Consider the following 16,924-nt stretch of genomic DNA (forward strand, 5'->3'; position numbering starts at 1 on the left):
GTTTTTTGAGTTTCTCGTTGAACATCATGAGCAGAATGGAGGAAATACCAAGGAGGGGTCCCCAGGTGCGGGAACAACTGAACAGTCTTAAGCACTTTCAGCAACATTCACGTCTACATTTTATTGGTCAATGGAAGACAAAGGCCAGCGACTTGTTTAAGGAGTGGTTTAAAGAGAAGCCCTTTTGGAATCACGGTGATATGAACCATCAGGTTTTGTTCGCACACTTGGATATGGATGCCTTCTTTTGCAGCGTTGCCCTTGCAAAGGAAGAGAATTACCACTTGCGCGACAAACCGGTTTGCATAGCTGCGGGAAAATACAACAGTGACATTTCCTCTTGCAATTACATAGCAAGGTCGTACGGTGTACGTGCGGGAATGTATGTGAACGCTGCGAAAGAGATCTGTCCTAGCCTGCAGGTGCTAGGTTACGATTTGCCGCGTTGCGAGGAGGTCAACAAATGTCTTTATCGCATTCTATTCGAGTTTTGCCCGGATCTAGTCAGCATGGCTGTCGAGGTATATAGCATCGATGAGGTTATGATAGCTTTTGACACTGATGACTACAACACGATAATACGTTACTGCAAAAATGTGCGTGAAGAAGTGAAGAAGTCTACGAATTGCACTGTATCGTGTGGCATTGGTCCCAATATTATGCTTGCTCGCATTGCCACAACATTTGCAAAACCAAACGGGATACATTTTATTCGCCCCGAGGATACATCGAGCATTGTTGCACAGCTTCCCTTCAATAAAATACATGGTGTGGGAGACTCTGCAATGGCGAAACTGCGTCCGTTGATGAAACCTTATTTTAATGATAGTGAAATTACCGACGAGAGCATTCTCTGCCGGCACGTACAGAAGCTAACAAAGCAGCAAATGCAGCGTTCCTTTGGGCAAAAGACTGGTGTGAACTTTTTCAACCTTTGTCGTGGCAATGACACGCGTGTAGTGAGTCGGACAGGCGATGATGAAAACCAAAAGATGTTTGGTAAGAAGTCACCTAGTAGCGTCAGTTGCTCCATGAACTACGCCGTGAGACCTACTTCTCTAGACGATATTTGGAGCATTGCTAGACAGTTGCTAGAGGTTGTCTGCAATAAACTGGAAAAGGGAGATTACTCGAGTTCTGGGCTACGGGTAACAATGTTAGAACGCCATCCTCTGCACCCGAAGGAAACCCAAAAGTTTATGGGAAGGGGAAGATGCGTCGAATATCACATACCTGTCTGCTTTGAGTCCACCTTGGTGAGCTCAGACCTTGAAACGATGCTGCAGCGGGTTAAGGACACCCTCACACCGCTTCTTGTGTGTTGCCGTCCAATAACTGATGAGGAAAGGGCAAGGGAGCTTGGTCTGGACGACGACGCTTGGTCCAAGACTGTATGGACAGTCACTATTAACGCTGACACAAATGTCGTTGTATCTGATGTTCGGGGAATGACCATTCAGGCCACGGGACTTCACGTTGAACAGGGTACCAAGGGCGTTTTCAAGCGTGCACGAAGCGGTCAGTTGTCTCTTGCTGATGCCTTCTCCAAAGGTTCTGATGGAAAGGAGGATGAGGAGAAGGAGAAGCAGCAGCAGCAGCTGCCAGATGTTTTAAACGTTTCTGCGTCGATGCCAGGGGTCGTTGAGAGTACTTTTGATTTGTGCATTCTTGATCGTATGATGGACCGTGACATTGACAGTGTCTTTGTCCAGGAGTGGAAAGATGTCGCGAGGCGCGTTGGTCGCCAGGCAGATTATACAGCAATCAAAAGTCTACTCCGTGTTGCTGCTTTTCGGTTTGCAATGGGTTCAATGCCAGTAGATGAGGCTCGAGAGGAGTTTAAGAGCCTTGTAGCGTTTGCCAATGCGTTATTACCTGTTCCTGTCTCATTCGTTTAATACATGTTATATATATATATATATATATATGGTGTCCCAGTAATGTTGCCATGCCCTTTTATCTCTACGCGACAATTCTACCATCTGTTTCTTTCTTCTTTGATATACCGTGTAGTTTTTTTGTTTGCTTTGGGTGGGTGGGTGGGTGGGCTGTTGCCGCTGAAGTAGGTGTAATGCTGCGTTTAGAACTCGAGCGGGCAGCCCATTGCCTCAAAGAAGGAAATCATGTGGGCGCTGATAAAATTATTCGTGCCCTGCAAGCTATTGACGATCCGTCGGTGGCCGAGTACACTATCAACATACTCAAGAGCGACATTCAACAGTTAGAAGAAAATGCCACGTACGTGCACTTCATTGCTTTTCGGCTTCTGAGGTTTTACCTAACACGCCAGAGGGACATGTGGGAGAATAGTAGGAAAGATTTGTTAAATTTCTTCTTGGAGTATACGCAATCCAACAGTGAGCGGCTCCTGACTCCTGCGTGGAGACCTGTGTTGTCTGAGGCGGCTTTGGACACAGCTGTTGTGCTGAAGCTTGGTTGCTGCACCGGTGATGTTGGTGGTGTTAACGGAACAATCCTTTCGTGTGTCGTGTCCGATGTTCTCTCTATGATGGGCGAATGCAGGAATGAGTCGGAACTTATTTTTATACGTTACGTGGTATTGCACACTGTTGAGGAGTTTGGTCTTTACTTTCCGGCCTCTCGAGGACGTGGAATACCGTTAAAAACTCATCGTGCCTGTCGCTCTGCTTTTGAGCGTGACGGCTTGGTTCGTATTCTCAGCAGTCTTTTCTTCTTTGCAGTGTGTGGCGCTGCCGAAACTCCCCGGACGGTGGAAGTTCTCTTCGGGTGCCTTACCTCCGTGGCGTCTTGGTCCCTCCACAGCTTCTTTGAAGAGGACGCCTCGGAGAATGAGTGTGATCGTTCCTTTAGAGTCTCGGGTGATTTGTGGCGATCACTACTATTAGATGGCGTGCCATTACCAGATGCTATGGCAAGTGTTGATGCGTTGCTTCGTAAGTGGTATTGCGATGGAAGTGTTTGTGGCATTCCTTTTGATCGTCGACCACTCGTGGAGCTGATTCGACAATTCTGTGGGGTTACAATGGATTCATGGGATTTATCGGACAAGCTGCAGTACGGAAGGAGATTTCTCTCTCTCGCATGCTTCGTGTCGAAAGATTTACTAATGAACGGGGATCAACACGAGGACACACGTGCAATTTTCTCTCTTCCTATTACTGGAATCGTGGCGATTGTGGAAAACTTGGAAGACATATTCAATGATAAAGAAATTGTTGATTCTTGTATTTCTGAGCTTTCGCTGTTGGCGAGGTCTCTCATTGAGCTAGACAATCGAAGTCCGGACGATGAAGGTGTTATGGCTGCTCTCGATGAGGCTCTGGGAGGCTTATTTAAAATAGCAAACATAGCGTCTCAATATGGTAGCTTGTCTGGCGTGGTGAGATCATCAGCTTTAGATGTATTGAGTGCCTTTTTGGCCTCTAAGCTGTCTAACGCCCATTCATCTGAGTATGTGGATCACTTTTCCGACGCCTTTACTGCGTCGCACATCACTCTGCTAGGGCATGTAGGTCGGTTGGACCCAGTAAACGCTGCTGACGCCCTCTGTTTGGCGCTCGAGGTACTTCGTGGGCGATTCGTGGAAATGAAGGCACAATCTGATCCTGTGCGAATGCAGGTTCAGGAGGGTCTCTGGATTGTTTTAAGGACTATTGACGCGTTTGTGGCCGACGCATGTGAAGGCGAAGATATTGTGATACCTCCGTGCTTTCTTGGGAGCGCATGGTCAGAATCCCACCCTGTTCTTAAGATTGTCTTGATGCTCATGGGTCTGATGCACGAGATCATGCAGCAATTATCCACGACGAGCCCAGCCGTGGTTTCGGCGTTATTGGAGGTGTTTGGCACATTCATTGGAGTTTACATCTTTACAGAAGACCAGATCGCTTTTTTGTTTGCTCAAGGAGGTACTGGTGTGGTTTCATATGTTCTTCATTCGTTACGTGTGTTCACTTTTGACGAGGATGTTGCACTTATGGGGTGTCGTGTGCTCGATGGATGCGCGAAAAACAAACCCATGATCTCTGCCCTGCGTTCATGTGGACTACTGCAGATGACGGAGGAAATGATCAGTTGCGGTCAGCAATTTTATGGAAATGTGAGGGGGCGTCTGGCCGCCTTCTGGGTTTGCTGCGCTTCCCAAGAGGCATTTTCAGATCATCTAATGCCGATCCTCAACACGTTTGACATCCACACGACAGACTCCGCCTCGGTAGATGTTGACCTGTCTCTGGAAAGATGTGCCTCCCTAAGTGGATTCTTCGTATCTATGCAAGACCGTGAGAGGCTTGTAGTGTGCTTTGGTGTTATAATGAATATGTGCGATCACGTCCTTGGCGTGAGTTTCCACCGATTTTATGAAAAAGAAATGACCATTCGGAGCACTGATATGATAATGCAGCTTTTTCTGTCCTACTCAACAGTAGTAGGCGGGGAGCAATTGCTGTGGCTGGTTGAGAAGGTACGCATGACACTGAATTCTGTCACCCGGGCGCTTTGCGAGGACCGTACGTGGTGCACTGAAAGCGCTGAAGAAGAGAAGCACCGTCTCTTAAAGGTGATATCTCGTCTTCTATGTGAAGTTTCTCGGTGGAAGATGATGGACTGTGACCTTTCAGCAGATGCAGTGCAGTCCCTTGGCTCGTGCGTCATCTGTGTTCTGGCAGCTATTCTGAACTTGATGAATGAACGTTGTTTGAGCTTACCTGAATTACAAGAATCTGTTTTTCTCGCGTTTCAGCAGTGTGCAGAGGCTTTCACTTCCGAATTCGTCGGGAACTCGAGCTCACAAGTGTTTCTATCAACGATATTTTTCGCGCTCAACTCTGATTGCGTCGACACTCAGCGTGTTGGGACTGCTGTCGTCGACACGGTGGTGCTGTTCCTTCGAGACTCGGGGCTTCAAAGCCATGAGCTTTTTTCAGACTTTCTCTCGACAATTGTGCGTAGTTTTGCGTCGGGTAGACTTTCAGTGTCCTTGTCACCGCAGCTGGCACAGAATCTCATGACACTGTGCAGCTGTTTGCCACAGCATCGTATTGAACTGGTTCTGGTAGAGGCGTTGCGAGAGAATTTGGATCCAAACGTCTCCATGATACTGCGGGACATACTCGTCATTGTGAAGGAATGTGTTATGTGCGGTGTTGCGCGGCGACAACCAATGATTCGTGGTTTAACGGAGGCCGTTGCAGAAAGCCTCTCTAATATCAAGGGCGTGCTTTTCGTTTAACGTGGACCACCGACGAATGGGTGGGTGAGGCGATAAAAGAGAAGAGGTATGACCTTTTAAAATTATTCTCTTGTTTTTTTTTTTGCTGTTGAGTTTTGAAGATGCCTGCTCTATTTATTGAGTTTTTTTTCTTTTTCCCCTTGTTTGACGGATTGTATGTTATTTTCCGTGTTGTATGACACTTCGCTCTTTGCACGCATGCATATAACTTGTGCTGTAGGAGAAAGGATACGGTGTAACATCACACAATTCAATGGCTCTTCAGCAGACAGCACACAGCGCGTGCTCACGTAAGGTTCATTGTGTTACCAAGCATTACCTAGATGACCCATTCGCTACCTTTTTTGCCAAGGACACTACAATCGTCAACAGCCCCTTGATGAATCGCGGAACATGGCTTCGAACCGTGGCTATAGAACGTAGTCTACTCTCTTTTGCGAAGAGTCAATGCGGTGGGGGCCCTCTCCAAGTGATCAGCTTCGGTGCTGGCGTTGACACGTTATACTTCCGTTTGAAAAAAGAGCATGAAGATGTCAACATTGGAAAATTCATCGAACTAGATTTCCCAGACTTGGTAGCAGAGAAGCAAGGCATTATACAACGTACGGAAATGCTGAGGCAATACGTCGGCCCCGAGTACGCGTTGTTGCCGTGCGATCTCCGAAAGACGGATGATCTCCGTGACATATTGAAAAAAAATGCCGTTAGTAACATTCCTACAGTGCTTATAGCAGAAATGGTCTTCGTTTACTTGGACGCGCCGACGTCGACAAAAATACTTGAGCTTACACTTAACGATGTGCTAGAGAAGGACACAAGTGTGCTTCTGATCGCGTACGACGCCATACGCCCTACTGATCGTTTTGGTGAAGTGATGGTGAGCAACCTTGCGTCCGTGGGCGTGCACCTCCGCGGTATCCGCGACATACCCACACCTGAAGCCCATGCGGAGCGTTGCAGGAAAGTCGGCTTCACAAGTGTTGCCGCGACATCAATGCGTCAGCTCTACCTCGGCGTCCCACAGGAGACACAAAGGTGGCTGTCAAAGCTAGAGATGGTCGACGATTGGGATGAATGGTGCATTATGCACGATCACTACTGCTTTGTGTTGGCTACCAATAAGGTGGAGTCCATGCCGACTGTCTTTTGAGTTGATCTGGTGTTCACAGCAAGAAACAAAACCCATGTTATCATCTCCAGCTTTTGTGTCGTGTAAAGCAGTTGTGTTTTCTGATTATGTCCCCCCTCCCTCTTTTTTTCCCCCTATTTTTCTTTCACATGCTGCGGATTCCCTAGTTTACGTCGCGCTATCGCTACATAAATGTCACTGGACGAGTTAAAGTTGAAGGGAAATGAAGCATTCAAGGCCAAGGACTATGAAGGCGCCATTGAGTGGTACACAAAGGCTATCAATGTAAACCCGAAATCTGAGGCCGCAGCGGCCCTGTATTCGAACAGAGCAGCATGCTGGCAAAATATGGGAAACTTCCCGAAAGCGTTGGAGGATTCTGACAGCTGTATTCTTTTAAGACCATCATGGCTCAAAGGTTTCTTTCGCAGAGGAGTCGCGCTTGAAAGTATGAAAAAATTTGACGAAGCAGTAAAAGCATTTCAGCAAGCACTGAAGGTTGAACCTGGTAACGAGGAGGTACAAGAGAAGTTGCAGAAACTGAACGCCGCTCTGAAGGATCGTGATGAAAAGATGACCCCCGCATCATGTAAAACCGCTGATGAAGCCAAAGTCATCGGCAATTCTATGTTTACCTCAGGGAAGTATGAAAAGGCTGTGCTCTTTTATTCACGTGCGATTGAGCTTGGCTCTGAGAAAAATGGAGAACTGGCTAACTACTACGCAAATCGCGCGGCTTGCCATCAGCAGACGCACAACTACGAGCTTGTCATCAGCGATTGCGACAAGGCCCTTGAGATTGATTCGAAACACGTCAAGGCACTTATTCGCCGGGCTATTGCGTATGAAGGACTGGAGAAGTGGAAAAAGGCCCTGGATGATTACAATCGGGCAAATTCCCTTTCTCCTGGGCTGCCCACTCTGTCACAGGGTGTTCTCCGTTGCCAGCGTGCGCTAAGAGATTAAGCATTGCCTCTACCACTTGAAGTCTGCTTGCTCTATTCACTGATATACTTGCCTCCATACGCCTGTATGGGAGGCACATGGTTCTCATTGCTATTTTGTTGTTTGCCGCAGCTACGCGTCAACCTGTTCTTTACTGTTTTTTTTTTGCCTTTTATTTTAAATTTGTGCGCCATGCCATTCTTTTTGTATAATGCACCTATGATATATAGATTTAGAGGGGGAGGGGATTCGGAGAGCCTGTGATAGGCAAGGAATTATGGAGGTGCGCACGAGAAGAAGACTATTATATATTCCCGACGAAGAGGCCCTTCTCCTTGGTGAGTTGACGGACTCTCCACGCCCACGGCCCTCGCGCCTACCACGGCTGCCAATACCTTCTTCAGAAGGTGAAGACGATAACATGCCAGCAGAGGGCCGCTCGGAACCCCCGGGCGCGGAGGGTATTGACACTGGACTTTTTGTTTCGTACAACAGTTACACTTTGACGGACGGATCGGGTTTTTTTCGCCCACCACCAACGGCACGAGAGGCCGCTGCACTTTATAAATTATTAAGAAGAAGCTGCCGATTTTTGTGCGGCTTTATAGAACACGGTTCCATCTCGCAATCACCGACGGATGACATGTCATCAGTATCATCGTGTAGTTCTGGGTGTAGTGAGAGTTTGGATTCCGAAAGTGACTCTGAATTGCATCAAAGACCACGGAAGCGACCTAAACGAGAAAGGGATCTGCTCGTGCCTGTCGAAGGCTACAACAGTAAGACTGTTCTGGAGCTTAGAGAATTGCTCCGTGAGCGGAACTTGCCCATCTCTGGGGCCAAGGCGCTCCTTGTTTCTCGTCTCGAAGAGAGCGATGCAAGAGAAGAGAAAATTGGGGATAATGACAACTACGGTGATGCAGAGTCTGGGTCCACTGCGGGCGCCATTGGTAGCTCTAATGGCAGCTCTTTTTATTCATTGTACTCTGAAAATGAAGGGAAACCCATGACTTTATGGGGCACTATCCTCAATATTGGATCGAAGCTGCTGCGTAAATCGACCGGCTCTCTCCCTGAAGACAGTACCTTCTCGCGCTGCAAAAGGCGCCGAAGTGTATAGATTTTTTTCTGGCTTTCTCCAAAGTAGATATATATATATATATATATATATATTTATGTATATATGTTGTCACTTTTTTTTTGGTTTCTTCTTGACATCTTAGCTGCACCAAGCTAAGTTGTGTGTATTTCTATTGTCTCCCTTCTCTTATTAAAAACATTTTTTTTTTGTGTTTGAAGAAAGGTTCTGTTGCTTGAAAACAAACCAAAAATGAAAGTTCAAGATACTTTTGTCATTGGTCTGGACTTCGGCACCGATTCAGCACGGGCCGTTCTTGTTCGCACAAGCGATGGAAAGGAGTGCGCAACCGCCGTGGAGGCGTATAAGCGTTGGAGCAGTGGTTTGTACTGTGATCCATCTATGAACCTGTATCGTCAGCATCCCCTGGATTATGTAGAGGCCTTTGAAGCAACTATTTCGAGGGTTTTGGCACAAGGACCAAGTGATGTGAAAAATAGAGTCGTAGGGCTGGCATTTGACACCACAGGCAGCACTCCGTGCTTTGTTGACGAAAGAGGTGCCCCTCTGGCTTTTCAGAAGCAATTTGCCAAAAACCCGAACGCCATGTTTATTCTCTGGAAAGACCACACATCTGTAAAGGAAGCGAAGGAGATTACTGAGTTTTGCAAGAAGGCCCCAGTTGACTACACAATTTATTCAGGTGGTACCTACTCGTCGGAGTGGTACTGGTCCAAGGCGCTCCATGTCCTTCGCCATGACGAGGCTGTCCTCGAGAAGGGCTACGCTTTGCTTGAGCTCAGTGAGTGGCTTCCCGCATTCGTGACGGGCGCGACATCATTTGCGGAGGTGCCACGGAGTCGCTGCTCGTGCGGTCACAAAGGAATGTGGAACGAGGAATGGGGTGGGTTCCCCCCTAGCGAGTTCTTTTCTCAACTTCACCCAGCCCTGGGTGCTATACGCTCCAGAATGACGGCGTCTACCTCTACAGCGGAGAAGGCCGTTGGCCAGCTATGCCCTGAGTGGGCCCGCCGCTTGGGACTTACGAGTACGGTCGTTGTTTCTGGTGGGGCGATTGATTGCCACATGGGTGCTGTTGGTGCTGGTATCAAGGAGTACTCTTTCGTCCGCGTCATGGGCACCTCTACATGTGATGTTATGGTGGTGTCTCACCAGGATATCAACAAGCGTCAGATAAAGGGCATTTGTGGTCAAGTTGACGGGTCTGTGATTCCTGGAATGGTTGGACTGGAGGCCGGGCAGGCGGCGTATGGTGATTTGTTCGCCTGGCTTGCGTCACTCTTATCATTTCCATTGAAAACGGTGATTCAAAATTCCACTTCCATTACTGAAAAGGATAAAAAAACACTTTGGAAGGAGTACAAACAAAAAATTCTCCCTATACTAAACGAAAAGGCTGAGAACATCAAACCGGCTGTGGGCAATGTGATTGCCGTGGAGTGGTTTAATGGGAGGAGAACACCTGACGCAAATTTATTCTTGAAGGGCACCATTGGTGGACTCAATTTGGGAACTGATGCACCCCACATTTTCCGTGCCTTGGTGGAAGCGGCAGCATACGGATCGCGGGCTATTATTGAGCGATTTCGGGATGAGGGTGTCCGTATTGACCGTGTTATTGCGGTTGGGGGAATTGCAAAGAAATCCCCGCTAGTCATGCAAACACTCAGTGACGTTCTCAATATGCCTATAGGTGTTTGTCGCACCAAACAGGCCTGCGCTTTGGGTGCGGCGATGTTTGCTGCAACAGCAGCAGGAGTGTACAGGACAGTTGGAGAGGCTCAAGAAAAAATGGGCGGTGGCTTTGAGACGGAGTACAAGCCAAATCCATCTAGGGCCGCAGTCTACGATATTCTGTATGCACGCTACAAGCAGCTTTGTCGCTCCACTGAGGCCGAGTGTATGTCGCACCTGTGATCAGTTCGTTGGAAAGTTTTAAGCGAAAAAAGGACGAGAAAAAAAAAAGGAGAGCAATTCAAAAACAAAACGTTTTTTTTCCTTTCTGTTTTACTTCCTTTTTTTTCGTAAAGTAAACACACACACAAAAAAAAAAAAATAGGACGGGATTTTTTTTTTCCTTTGCTTGATGGGTTTTTGGTATATTTATATGATGCGTGCTTTTAAAGAAAAAGTTTTTGGTGGTGTTTTGAATCGTGTTTTCGGTGATACGGCGCCGCAGGGCTGGCCACTCCGCGTGTGCGGGTGTGTGATGGAGCTTTGAATATCTCTTTGTTTTTTGGGCACTTTCTTTTTTTTCCAAGTTTTTTGGGGGCAAATAAAAAAAAAGAGGGTGGAGGGAAGAAGTCTGTGATGTCGTCGGACGAAGAGGCTGTTGCAGCGCTTTATGCAAAGCGTCAAGAGTTGCTGAAACAGCTCAGCGAAATCAATAGCGTTATCAGAACCCTAGAGCAGCAGATGAACGAAAAGGCAAACCCAAACGGGAGCATCAAGCAAGTTGACAGTGGCACTGTTGGAGGTACAGATGCTGAGCGTGTGAGCCACCTTCTGGATTGTTGTGTGCGAGACTCCAATGGATTGAGAGATGCCATGAAGGTGGTTGACGCCTGCAAGGCCCTTCGTGAAGGGGCCGTTGAGGGTGAAGCAAGTAAACAAAAACTTCTATTCTGCAACACGTTTCTACACGGAATGATCGCTAAAGCACATGACCTGGCACTTGATCCGAATGGAAGTGAACTAGTTCAGCATGCTCTTGGTTTGTTGAAGAACGGAGGGTCTGTGTCTCCGTCATTGCACATGACCGACTACCTCGTAGATTCCACCAGTGATTTATCAGAAATTCTTCTTCTTCTTTCAGAGTTGAAGGATCACATACCACAGATTTGCTGTGACACCAATGGTACACGTGTCATGCAAAAACTCTTCGATTGTGTTAAAAGCTTGGAGGAAGTTGAATTCAGCGCAGACTGTTTTTCACGCTCCATTATAACCTTGTGCAAAGACATCAATGGTAGCCATGCTGTTGCCCGGTTATTGGCTGCAGCACGTCAAGCAAACTTTTGTGGCGAAAATGAACTAGATGAGCCCACAAAGGATAGGCTCTCAAAAATTCACAAGCTATTGTACGATAACTTTTCAGAAAGTTGCGTTGATGTTTGCAGGAATCGTCAAGGATGCTGCATTATTCAAAAATGTCTCCAATGGGCCCCTGAACCGTATTTTTCCACAATCATCGACACTGTTCTGCAGAATACACTAAAACTTGTTCATGACCCATTCGGCAACTACGTAATTCAATTCATTCTAGATCATGAACACGATCTTGCGCAGCGTTCTAGCCAGGGCTCTGAGACGACAAACTACACAAATCGAACCATAAGGCAAATGCTTCACAACGTTGCCTCACTTTCGTGTAATAAGTTTAGCAGCAACGTCATTGAAAAATGCTTAAAGACAGCTTCTCCAGAGGTGCGACAGCTCCTTGTTGATGAACTAACCGACCCACAAGTCCTTCCCAAACTATTGACAGATGGATTTGCAAATTATGTTATCCAGACAGCCATCGTGACCTCTACGGAGGAAAGCCAGTTCACACAGCTGCATGATTCTATCATGCCACTTCAAAATTTGCTGAAAAATTCACCTTATGGTGTAAAGGTTGAGGCAAAACTGGCACGTCGTCGGCGTGAATGTGCTCGAAAGCAGAATCATCACAAGCAACAAAACCGACGGAACACGGCGCTCTCGCAGGCTGCAGACCATGTAGCCCCTGACGGCTTGTTGGGCTCACAGCTTTTGCCTGGAATGCACAGAATTCCAACTTTAGTAGGGACTGATGCCCTCAACCAGCACGCAGTGGCGTTTTCCAACGTATCGAAGGACATGACTCAGATGGTGGCTCAACCGCAGTACATGCCATTTATGTTTCAAGGGCAACAGGCACTCATTGGTCTACATCAGAACCACTCTCACCAGCCCTTCCCAGTAAATATGATGAAAGAGGGCACCATTTGGGGACCCCAACAAGGCTTTTCCGTGTTCCATCACCCAAACCAGAGAAGTGAAGATGGACAATTGTAATGCGTCTACCCTGATGAATAGCCTGTGGCTTTACCGGCAAGGGTGCCGTTTGTGCTTTCTGACCTAACCCGCGCACGGTTTGCAGAGGCTGATAGTTGAGCATGATTGAGGATATGTTTATTCAACCGGTCGCCCCCAGAGCCTCTCGTAGTGTTATTTTGAAGAACTTTTTCACTCCACTGGTCGTTGCGTTTTTCGTGCGTCTGTTGTGTTTCTCTTTCTCTCACTCTCCCCTCTGTATGTGTGTGTGTGTTTGGTTGCGGATGTACGGTGAAGGAGAGTGGGAGTGGGAAAGTCGTCCGTGTTTCTATCGATGCTGTTTGTGGAAGTGCTGGTTCTATTAATCTCGAATACTATATATATATATATATATATATATAAATGGGAAAAATCTGATAAATGATGGACACTTTTGTTGTATCTAAAAAAGCGTGGATCCCTTCTATGACGCTGTGTTTCGTGTCTTGTGTGACTAATGTCGGGGATCACTGTTATGATTTATTTTTTGTCCTTTTTTAAAAAAAAAATGTTGTAAGGTAGCAATAGCGCCTGCATTGGACAGAGGCAGCCTCATGGGACAAGGGAAGCATCATAATCCATACATAAAAGGATGCGTTGTGCTTTTCTGCTGTTTGACATTGGCATTGGAGAAGAATCGATCAGCTACTCCCCCTTTCCTGTCGATGGCCAGTTGTGGTGACCGCGAGGAATAAAGGGAAATGAAGGGGTTGTACCCGCCATGGGTTCATCGAGATTCGCAATCTTGATGGCGCTGACCAAATCATTGACAAGGGGCCCAGCCATGAGTGTCCGCTCAGAGAATGGACCCGGTGCCTGGGAAAGCGGCTGTGCACTCGGTTGTCTGGTGTGCTCCCCTGGATAGGTCAAGGGGAATTTCGTCCTCCGCCGTATTATACCGAGATGAAGAAGCAAAGGAATAAATAAAAGCCTGACTACAGCTTGTTGTTAAGTGGGGGAGGTGCAACAGCTTCGCGTTGCCAGTCATTCGCGGCCCGTTGGGAGGGACGGCTGCCTGTTTCCTGGCACAGGTGGAGCCATTGAACGCATGATAAAACGCTGTGCTTCGATGTTGTCCAAAACCATACTGAAAGTAGCACGTCTCAAGCATACACATCACCTACTAGGAGCGTTTGCTCAAGGCCTTTGACTCGCATGGGGCTTCGCTCAGGCCTCCCTTGTTCAATCACATGAAGACACAGACGCACCCACACAAATAAGAAAACGAAATTGTTGGGTGTGCTGCGGGGTGCACTATCATCATCTGAAAATGCTTATGCTCAATCTATTGTACAAAACAAAAAAAAAACAAACTTCGCTTCATCATCAAAGCGGCTCGTTTGCTAATATATTGCACTTAACCATGCTAAAAAAAAGTGTGTCTACTTAACTGGTGAGCCTTGCGTCGATCGTTGAGGTTCATCTCTGACCTAATTCGCGCGTACTTCCTCAGGGCGCAAGAAGTTTTCGCATCCCGGCACTGCGTGGTGGTATACTTTGAATAACGGGGAAGATCGCCATGAATCCCGCGGCAGTTGCACAAAACACATGGGACAGTAACAAAAGAAAAAAAAAGGATGGGACCTACGGTTACCAGATTCTGAGCTGAATGTGATTGTAAATCGCGCAATGCAGAAAAAGTGAGCTTTGTATGAAAATTTTCGTAAGTTGGGATTGCCTGTCGGGCTGATGTGAATTCTGAGGAGAAGTGACTTTTGGGTGAACTGTGGTTCTTATCTGTCGCAATTATGTGACATGTGTGGAAATACTTATCGTATGTTTCCTGTCTGTGTATGTCTGTGCATGTGCAACCATAATAAAGTTAGGAAAACAAATGCCAAGCATAGGATGTGGGTGAGAGAATGTGTATTATTATGGATTTGTCGGATGCATCTTGTTTCTTTTTCTTAGAAAAAAATTACATTTTCTCTTCTTCGTCGTTACATTCTCTATAGAGCATATCGAATAAAGTTTCATGGGCTGCAAGGGTACGAAGGAACGTGATGGGGGCGATGATCTCGTCAACAAACAGAACACCGCAAATGGAGCCGAGGAGTTTAATATGCTTGCCGAGGAAAACCCTGTGGCCGCAAAACTGCGCGAAGAATGGTCTAAAGTAGTGCAATCTATTTCCACTATGCCTGCAGAGACCCGAGGAGAAGTTTGGGCAGATACTGCCAACAATCGTCTCACACACCGTTGCGTTGACAGGGTGGGAAAACTCTTCTTGGTGTATATAAGAAACGACCTTATGTCTCGTGGATGGGGCGGTAGCTTTGACTACACCGTTGTTGGCGTCACACAACAGGGATTTCTAAAGGTAAGTGTTACACTTGATGCTAGTACTGCCATTAAACGGTCAGGGGACATTGTGTGGGAGACTAAGGTGCATTACTACAGCACTGCCTAAAAGGCAATAATAGCTCAATGTGCGAGTTACATATGCGAATGTGTCCCAATTACGAACTATTTATTCTCAAAGCAAAAGGAAAACAAAAACGAATCAGGATAAATTAGGAGAAGGGAGGAAAACCTGTGGTCTTAGCATACCTCTTTGCTTCCTCAGGGCCTCCACTATTTGATGTCTTCTCCTTGTTTACTCTGGTGACTCACGAGGTGCGTACTTATCTGTATCTGTGTCTACGTTCCTCCTTCTTCACATAATGCCCAATGGATGTTCGTTTTTTTTTTTCCCCCTTTTAATGCAGTTGCAAAGATCTGTTAGGGTTATTTTCGTATCCTCTATTTCCTTCCTGCTTAGTTGGTGCTATCTACACTGGCCGCACAATGTATCTGGAAGATGCCATGAGCAAACTGAGGGAAGAAAATGAAACGATAACCATTTAATAAAGGGGGCCTTTAAGGCGTAAGGGTGCGGGTGTGTCGAGGATTGCCTGCGGGCAGCTTTTAAGAACGGTATCGAGGACGAACAGAGACGATAATGCCGCTTGCCATCCAACAGCCCAAGTCACTCAAAAGAAGCAAAAAAATACTGGGAGGCGCTTGATGNGTATATAATGGAAGATTGATGGGGTTCTTGCTAAAATAAACACACACACACAGACACACATACAGCAAATACGACCTTCGTTGATGGCTTTTATTCAGCATAAATTTGACGGAAGAATTCTTGTAGGGTTATTATGATGAGGTTCATGGAAACACCCCGACACGAAGTAGTTCTGGAAACGATACGCTAATGGGGATTGCCGCGTGTGTTTGTATTTAATCAAATCAGGATAAGGGTAAGTGGGGGATGTGTATGTGGTGCGAAGGGTAAGTATTTGTACGTGCTCTCTCAAAGGCTGGGCGAGTTGTAAAGGGACGGCAACGTGCCATGTGTGGTAGGAAAAAGCTGATTCGCCTTTCTAACCGTTGAACAATATAGCCGCTGTAAATAAAAAAATTCCGTGGTGAAGTTCATCCACGAAGATTTCTTGAAAATCAACTGGAGCCATGCGAATCTTTCTGGCGGTGGTGTACTTGGCGGGGAAGTTAGGGGACAAAAATCTGTCGATGAAGTGGACAGACAGCGAGGTAGACTATCTTCTTCCTGGTGAATGCAAGTGGGAGGAGGAGTGCTGGGAACGACGGTGGAGAAACAATGATCGGTTCACGTGAACAACGGCTCCAGCCGAGGGTACTTCATTCTGAAAAAGGTTGGCCTTATGATGTTTTTGAAGAGCTGGAAGAGCGTGACTGTTATGTTACAAGGGAAATTGTCCGCGTTTGGAAGATTGTTGAAAATGATATAGAAAATTGGCTTGTTCAAAATGCTGCAGGGGTAAGGGCCACGTTACGCCTTTTGATTGGGACACCTGGTATAGGGAAGTCAATGGGAGCTGGCTCGTACCTCCTCTACCAACTGCTGCACTATGACAAGAAACGACGTCCAGTGGTTGCATACATCGTTGCAGATTACGTGTATCTCTTTGACAAGACCAGAGGTGAGGGACAAGGACGCGTGGAGTACTACGATAACCTCGAAGGGGGAGTGAGTGCTGTGGTAGACCTCTCTCTTACTGTGAGGGGATACATAATCTACGATGTGGCAAAACAACGAAGTGAACCTCACCACGCTTTGCCTCCTTCTACTTGGGGCATGATTCTTTTGAGCTCTCCAAATGAGGTGAACTTCAAAGGATGGGGGAAACGACAGAAAACACTGCGTATCATAATAGATTGCCCTAAGAAGAGTAAACTGAAGGCGATGTGCGTGGGGATACACCGCGATAAGCCAGAGGAGGACCAACAGACAGAATGGAAGGTTGTGGAAGAGCGTATAAACAATGCGGTACAACTTCCCCGCCACATTTTTTGGTAGTGAAAGTGAGTACAATGGTCGTGTGAAGGCGGTTGAAACGGCGTTGACCTGTATCACACCATCCAATGCTGAGCTATACTTTGGAGTGAACAAAGAGGATTCTTGGCAAGGCAAAGATCCCTGCCACAAGCTTGTGAAAATCACTCGGTATTCCGCGCC

General features: G+C 46.9%; 9 protein-coding genes across 9 annotated transcripts; all 9 read left to right on the forward strand.

Moving 5' to 3' along the window:
• Nucleotides 1-26: 26 nt before the first annotated feature.
• DQ04_01001100 (putative DNA damage repair protein) lies at nt 27-1,898 on the forward strand (the record flags this gene model as incomplete). The annotated part of the gene is made up of 1 exon (XM_009310049.1): nt 27-1,898. One exon carries the CDS (start codon nt 27-29, stop codon nt 1,896-1,898), a length of 1,872 nt encoding a protein of 623 aa, XP_009308324.1.
• A 173-nt stretch (nt 1,899-2,071) lies between these two features.
• Nucleotides 2,072-5,212, forward strand: DQ04_01001110 (trans-sialidase; the record flags this gene model as incomplete). Its single annotated transcript, XM_009310050.1, has 1 exon — nt 2,072-5,212. One exon carries the CDS (start codon nt 2,072-2,074, stop codon nt 5,210-5,212), a length of 3,141 nt encoding a protein of 1,046 aa, XP_009308325.1.
• A 253-nt stretch (nt 5,213-5,465) lies between these two features.
• DQ04_01001120 (leucine carboxyl methyltransferase) lies at nt 5,466-6,362 on the forward strand (the record flags this gene model as incomplete). The annotated part of the gene is made up of 1 exon (XM_009310051.1): nt 5,466-6,362. The coding sequence occupies one exon, from the start codon at nt 5,466-5,468 to the stop codon at nt 6,360-6,362; it is 897 nt and encodes a 298-aa protein (XP_009308326.1).
• Nucleotides 6,363-6,533: 171 nt separating this feature from the next.
• On the forward strand, nt 6,534-7,307 carry DQ04_01001130 (putative stress-inducible protein STI1-like; the record flags this gene model as incomplete). Its single annotated transcript, XM_009310052.1, has 1 exon — nt 6,534-7,307. One exon carries the CDS (start codon nt 6,534-6,536, stop codon nt 7,305-7,307), a length of 774 nt encoding a protein of 257 aa, XP_009308327.1.
• Nucleotides 7,308-7,563: 256 nt separating this feature from the next.
• On the forward strand, nt 7,564-8,406 carry DQ04_01001140 (hypothetical protein; the record flags this gene model as incomplete). Its single annotated transcript, XM_009310053.1, has 1 exon — nt 7,564-8,406. One exon carries the CDS (start codon nt 7,564-7,566, stop codon nt 8,404-8,406), a length of 843 nt encoding a protein of 280 aa, XP_009308328.1.
• A 210-nt stretch (nt 8,407-8,616) lies between these two features.
• DQ04_01001150 (L-ribulokinase) lies at nt 8,617-10,302 on the forward strand (the record flags this gene model as incomplete). Its single annotated transcript, XM_009310054.1, has 1 exon — nt 8,617-10,302. The coding sequence occupies one exon, from the start codon at nt 8,617-8,619 to the stop codon at nt 10,300-10,302; it is 1,686 nt and encodes a 561-aa protein (XP_009308329.1).
• A 393-nt stretch (nt 10,303-10,695) lies between these two features.
• DQ04_01001160 (putative pumilio/PUF RNA binding protein 1) lies at nt 10,696-12,423 on the forward strand (the record flags this gene model as incomplete). The annotated part of the gene is made up of 1 exon (XM_009310055.1): nt 10,696-12,423. The coding sequence occupies one exon, from the start codon at nt 10,696-10,698 to the stop codon at nt 12,421-12,423; it is 1,728 nt and encodes a 575-aa protein (XP_009308330.1).
• Nucleotides 12,424-14,416: 1,993 nt separating this feature from the next.
• Nucleotides 14,417-14,851, forward strand: DQ04_01001170 (hypothetical protein; the record flags this gene model as incomplete). Its single annotated transcript, XM_009310056.1, has 1 exon — nt 14,417-14,851. One exon carries the CDS (start codon nt 14,417-14,419, stop codon nt 14,849-14,851), a length of 435 nt encoding a protein of 144 aa, XP_009308331.1.
• A 1,194-nt stretch (nt 14,852-16,045) lies between these two features.
• Nucleotides 16,046-16,765, forward strand: DQ04_01001180 (retrotransposon hot spot (RHS) protein; the record flags this gene model as incomplete). The annotated part of the gene is made up of 1 exon (XM_009310057.1): nt 16,046-16,765. The coding sequence occupies one exon, from the start codon at nt 16,046-16,048 to the stop codon at nt 16,763-16,765; it is 720 nt and encodes a 239-aa protein (XP_009308332.1).
• Between the last annotated feature and the right edge of the window lie 159 nt (nt 16,766-16,924).

The sequence above is a fragment of the Trypanosoma grayi genome, assembly GCF_000691245.1.
Source record: "Trypanosoma grayi strain ANR4 Tgr_100_V1, whole genome shotgun sequence".
In the NCBI taxonomy this organism is placed as follows: domain Eukaryota; phylum Euglenozoa; class Kinetoplastea; order Trypanosomatida; family Trypanosomatidae; genus Trypanosoma; species Trypanosoma grayi.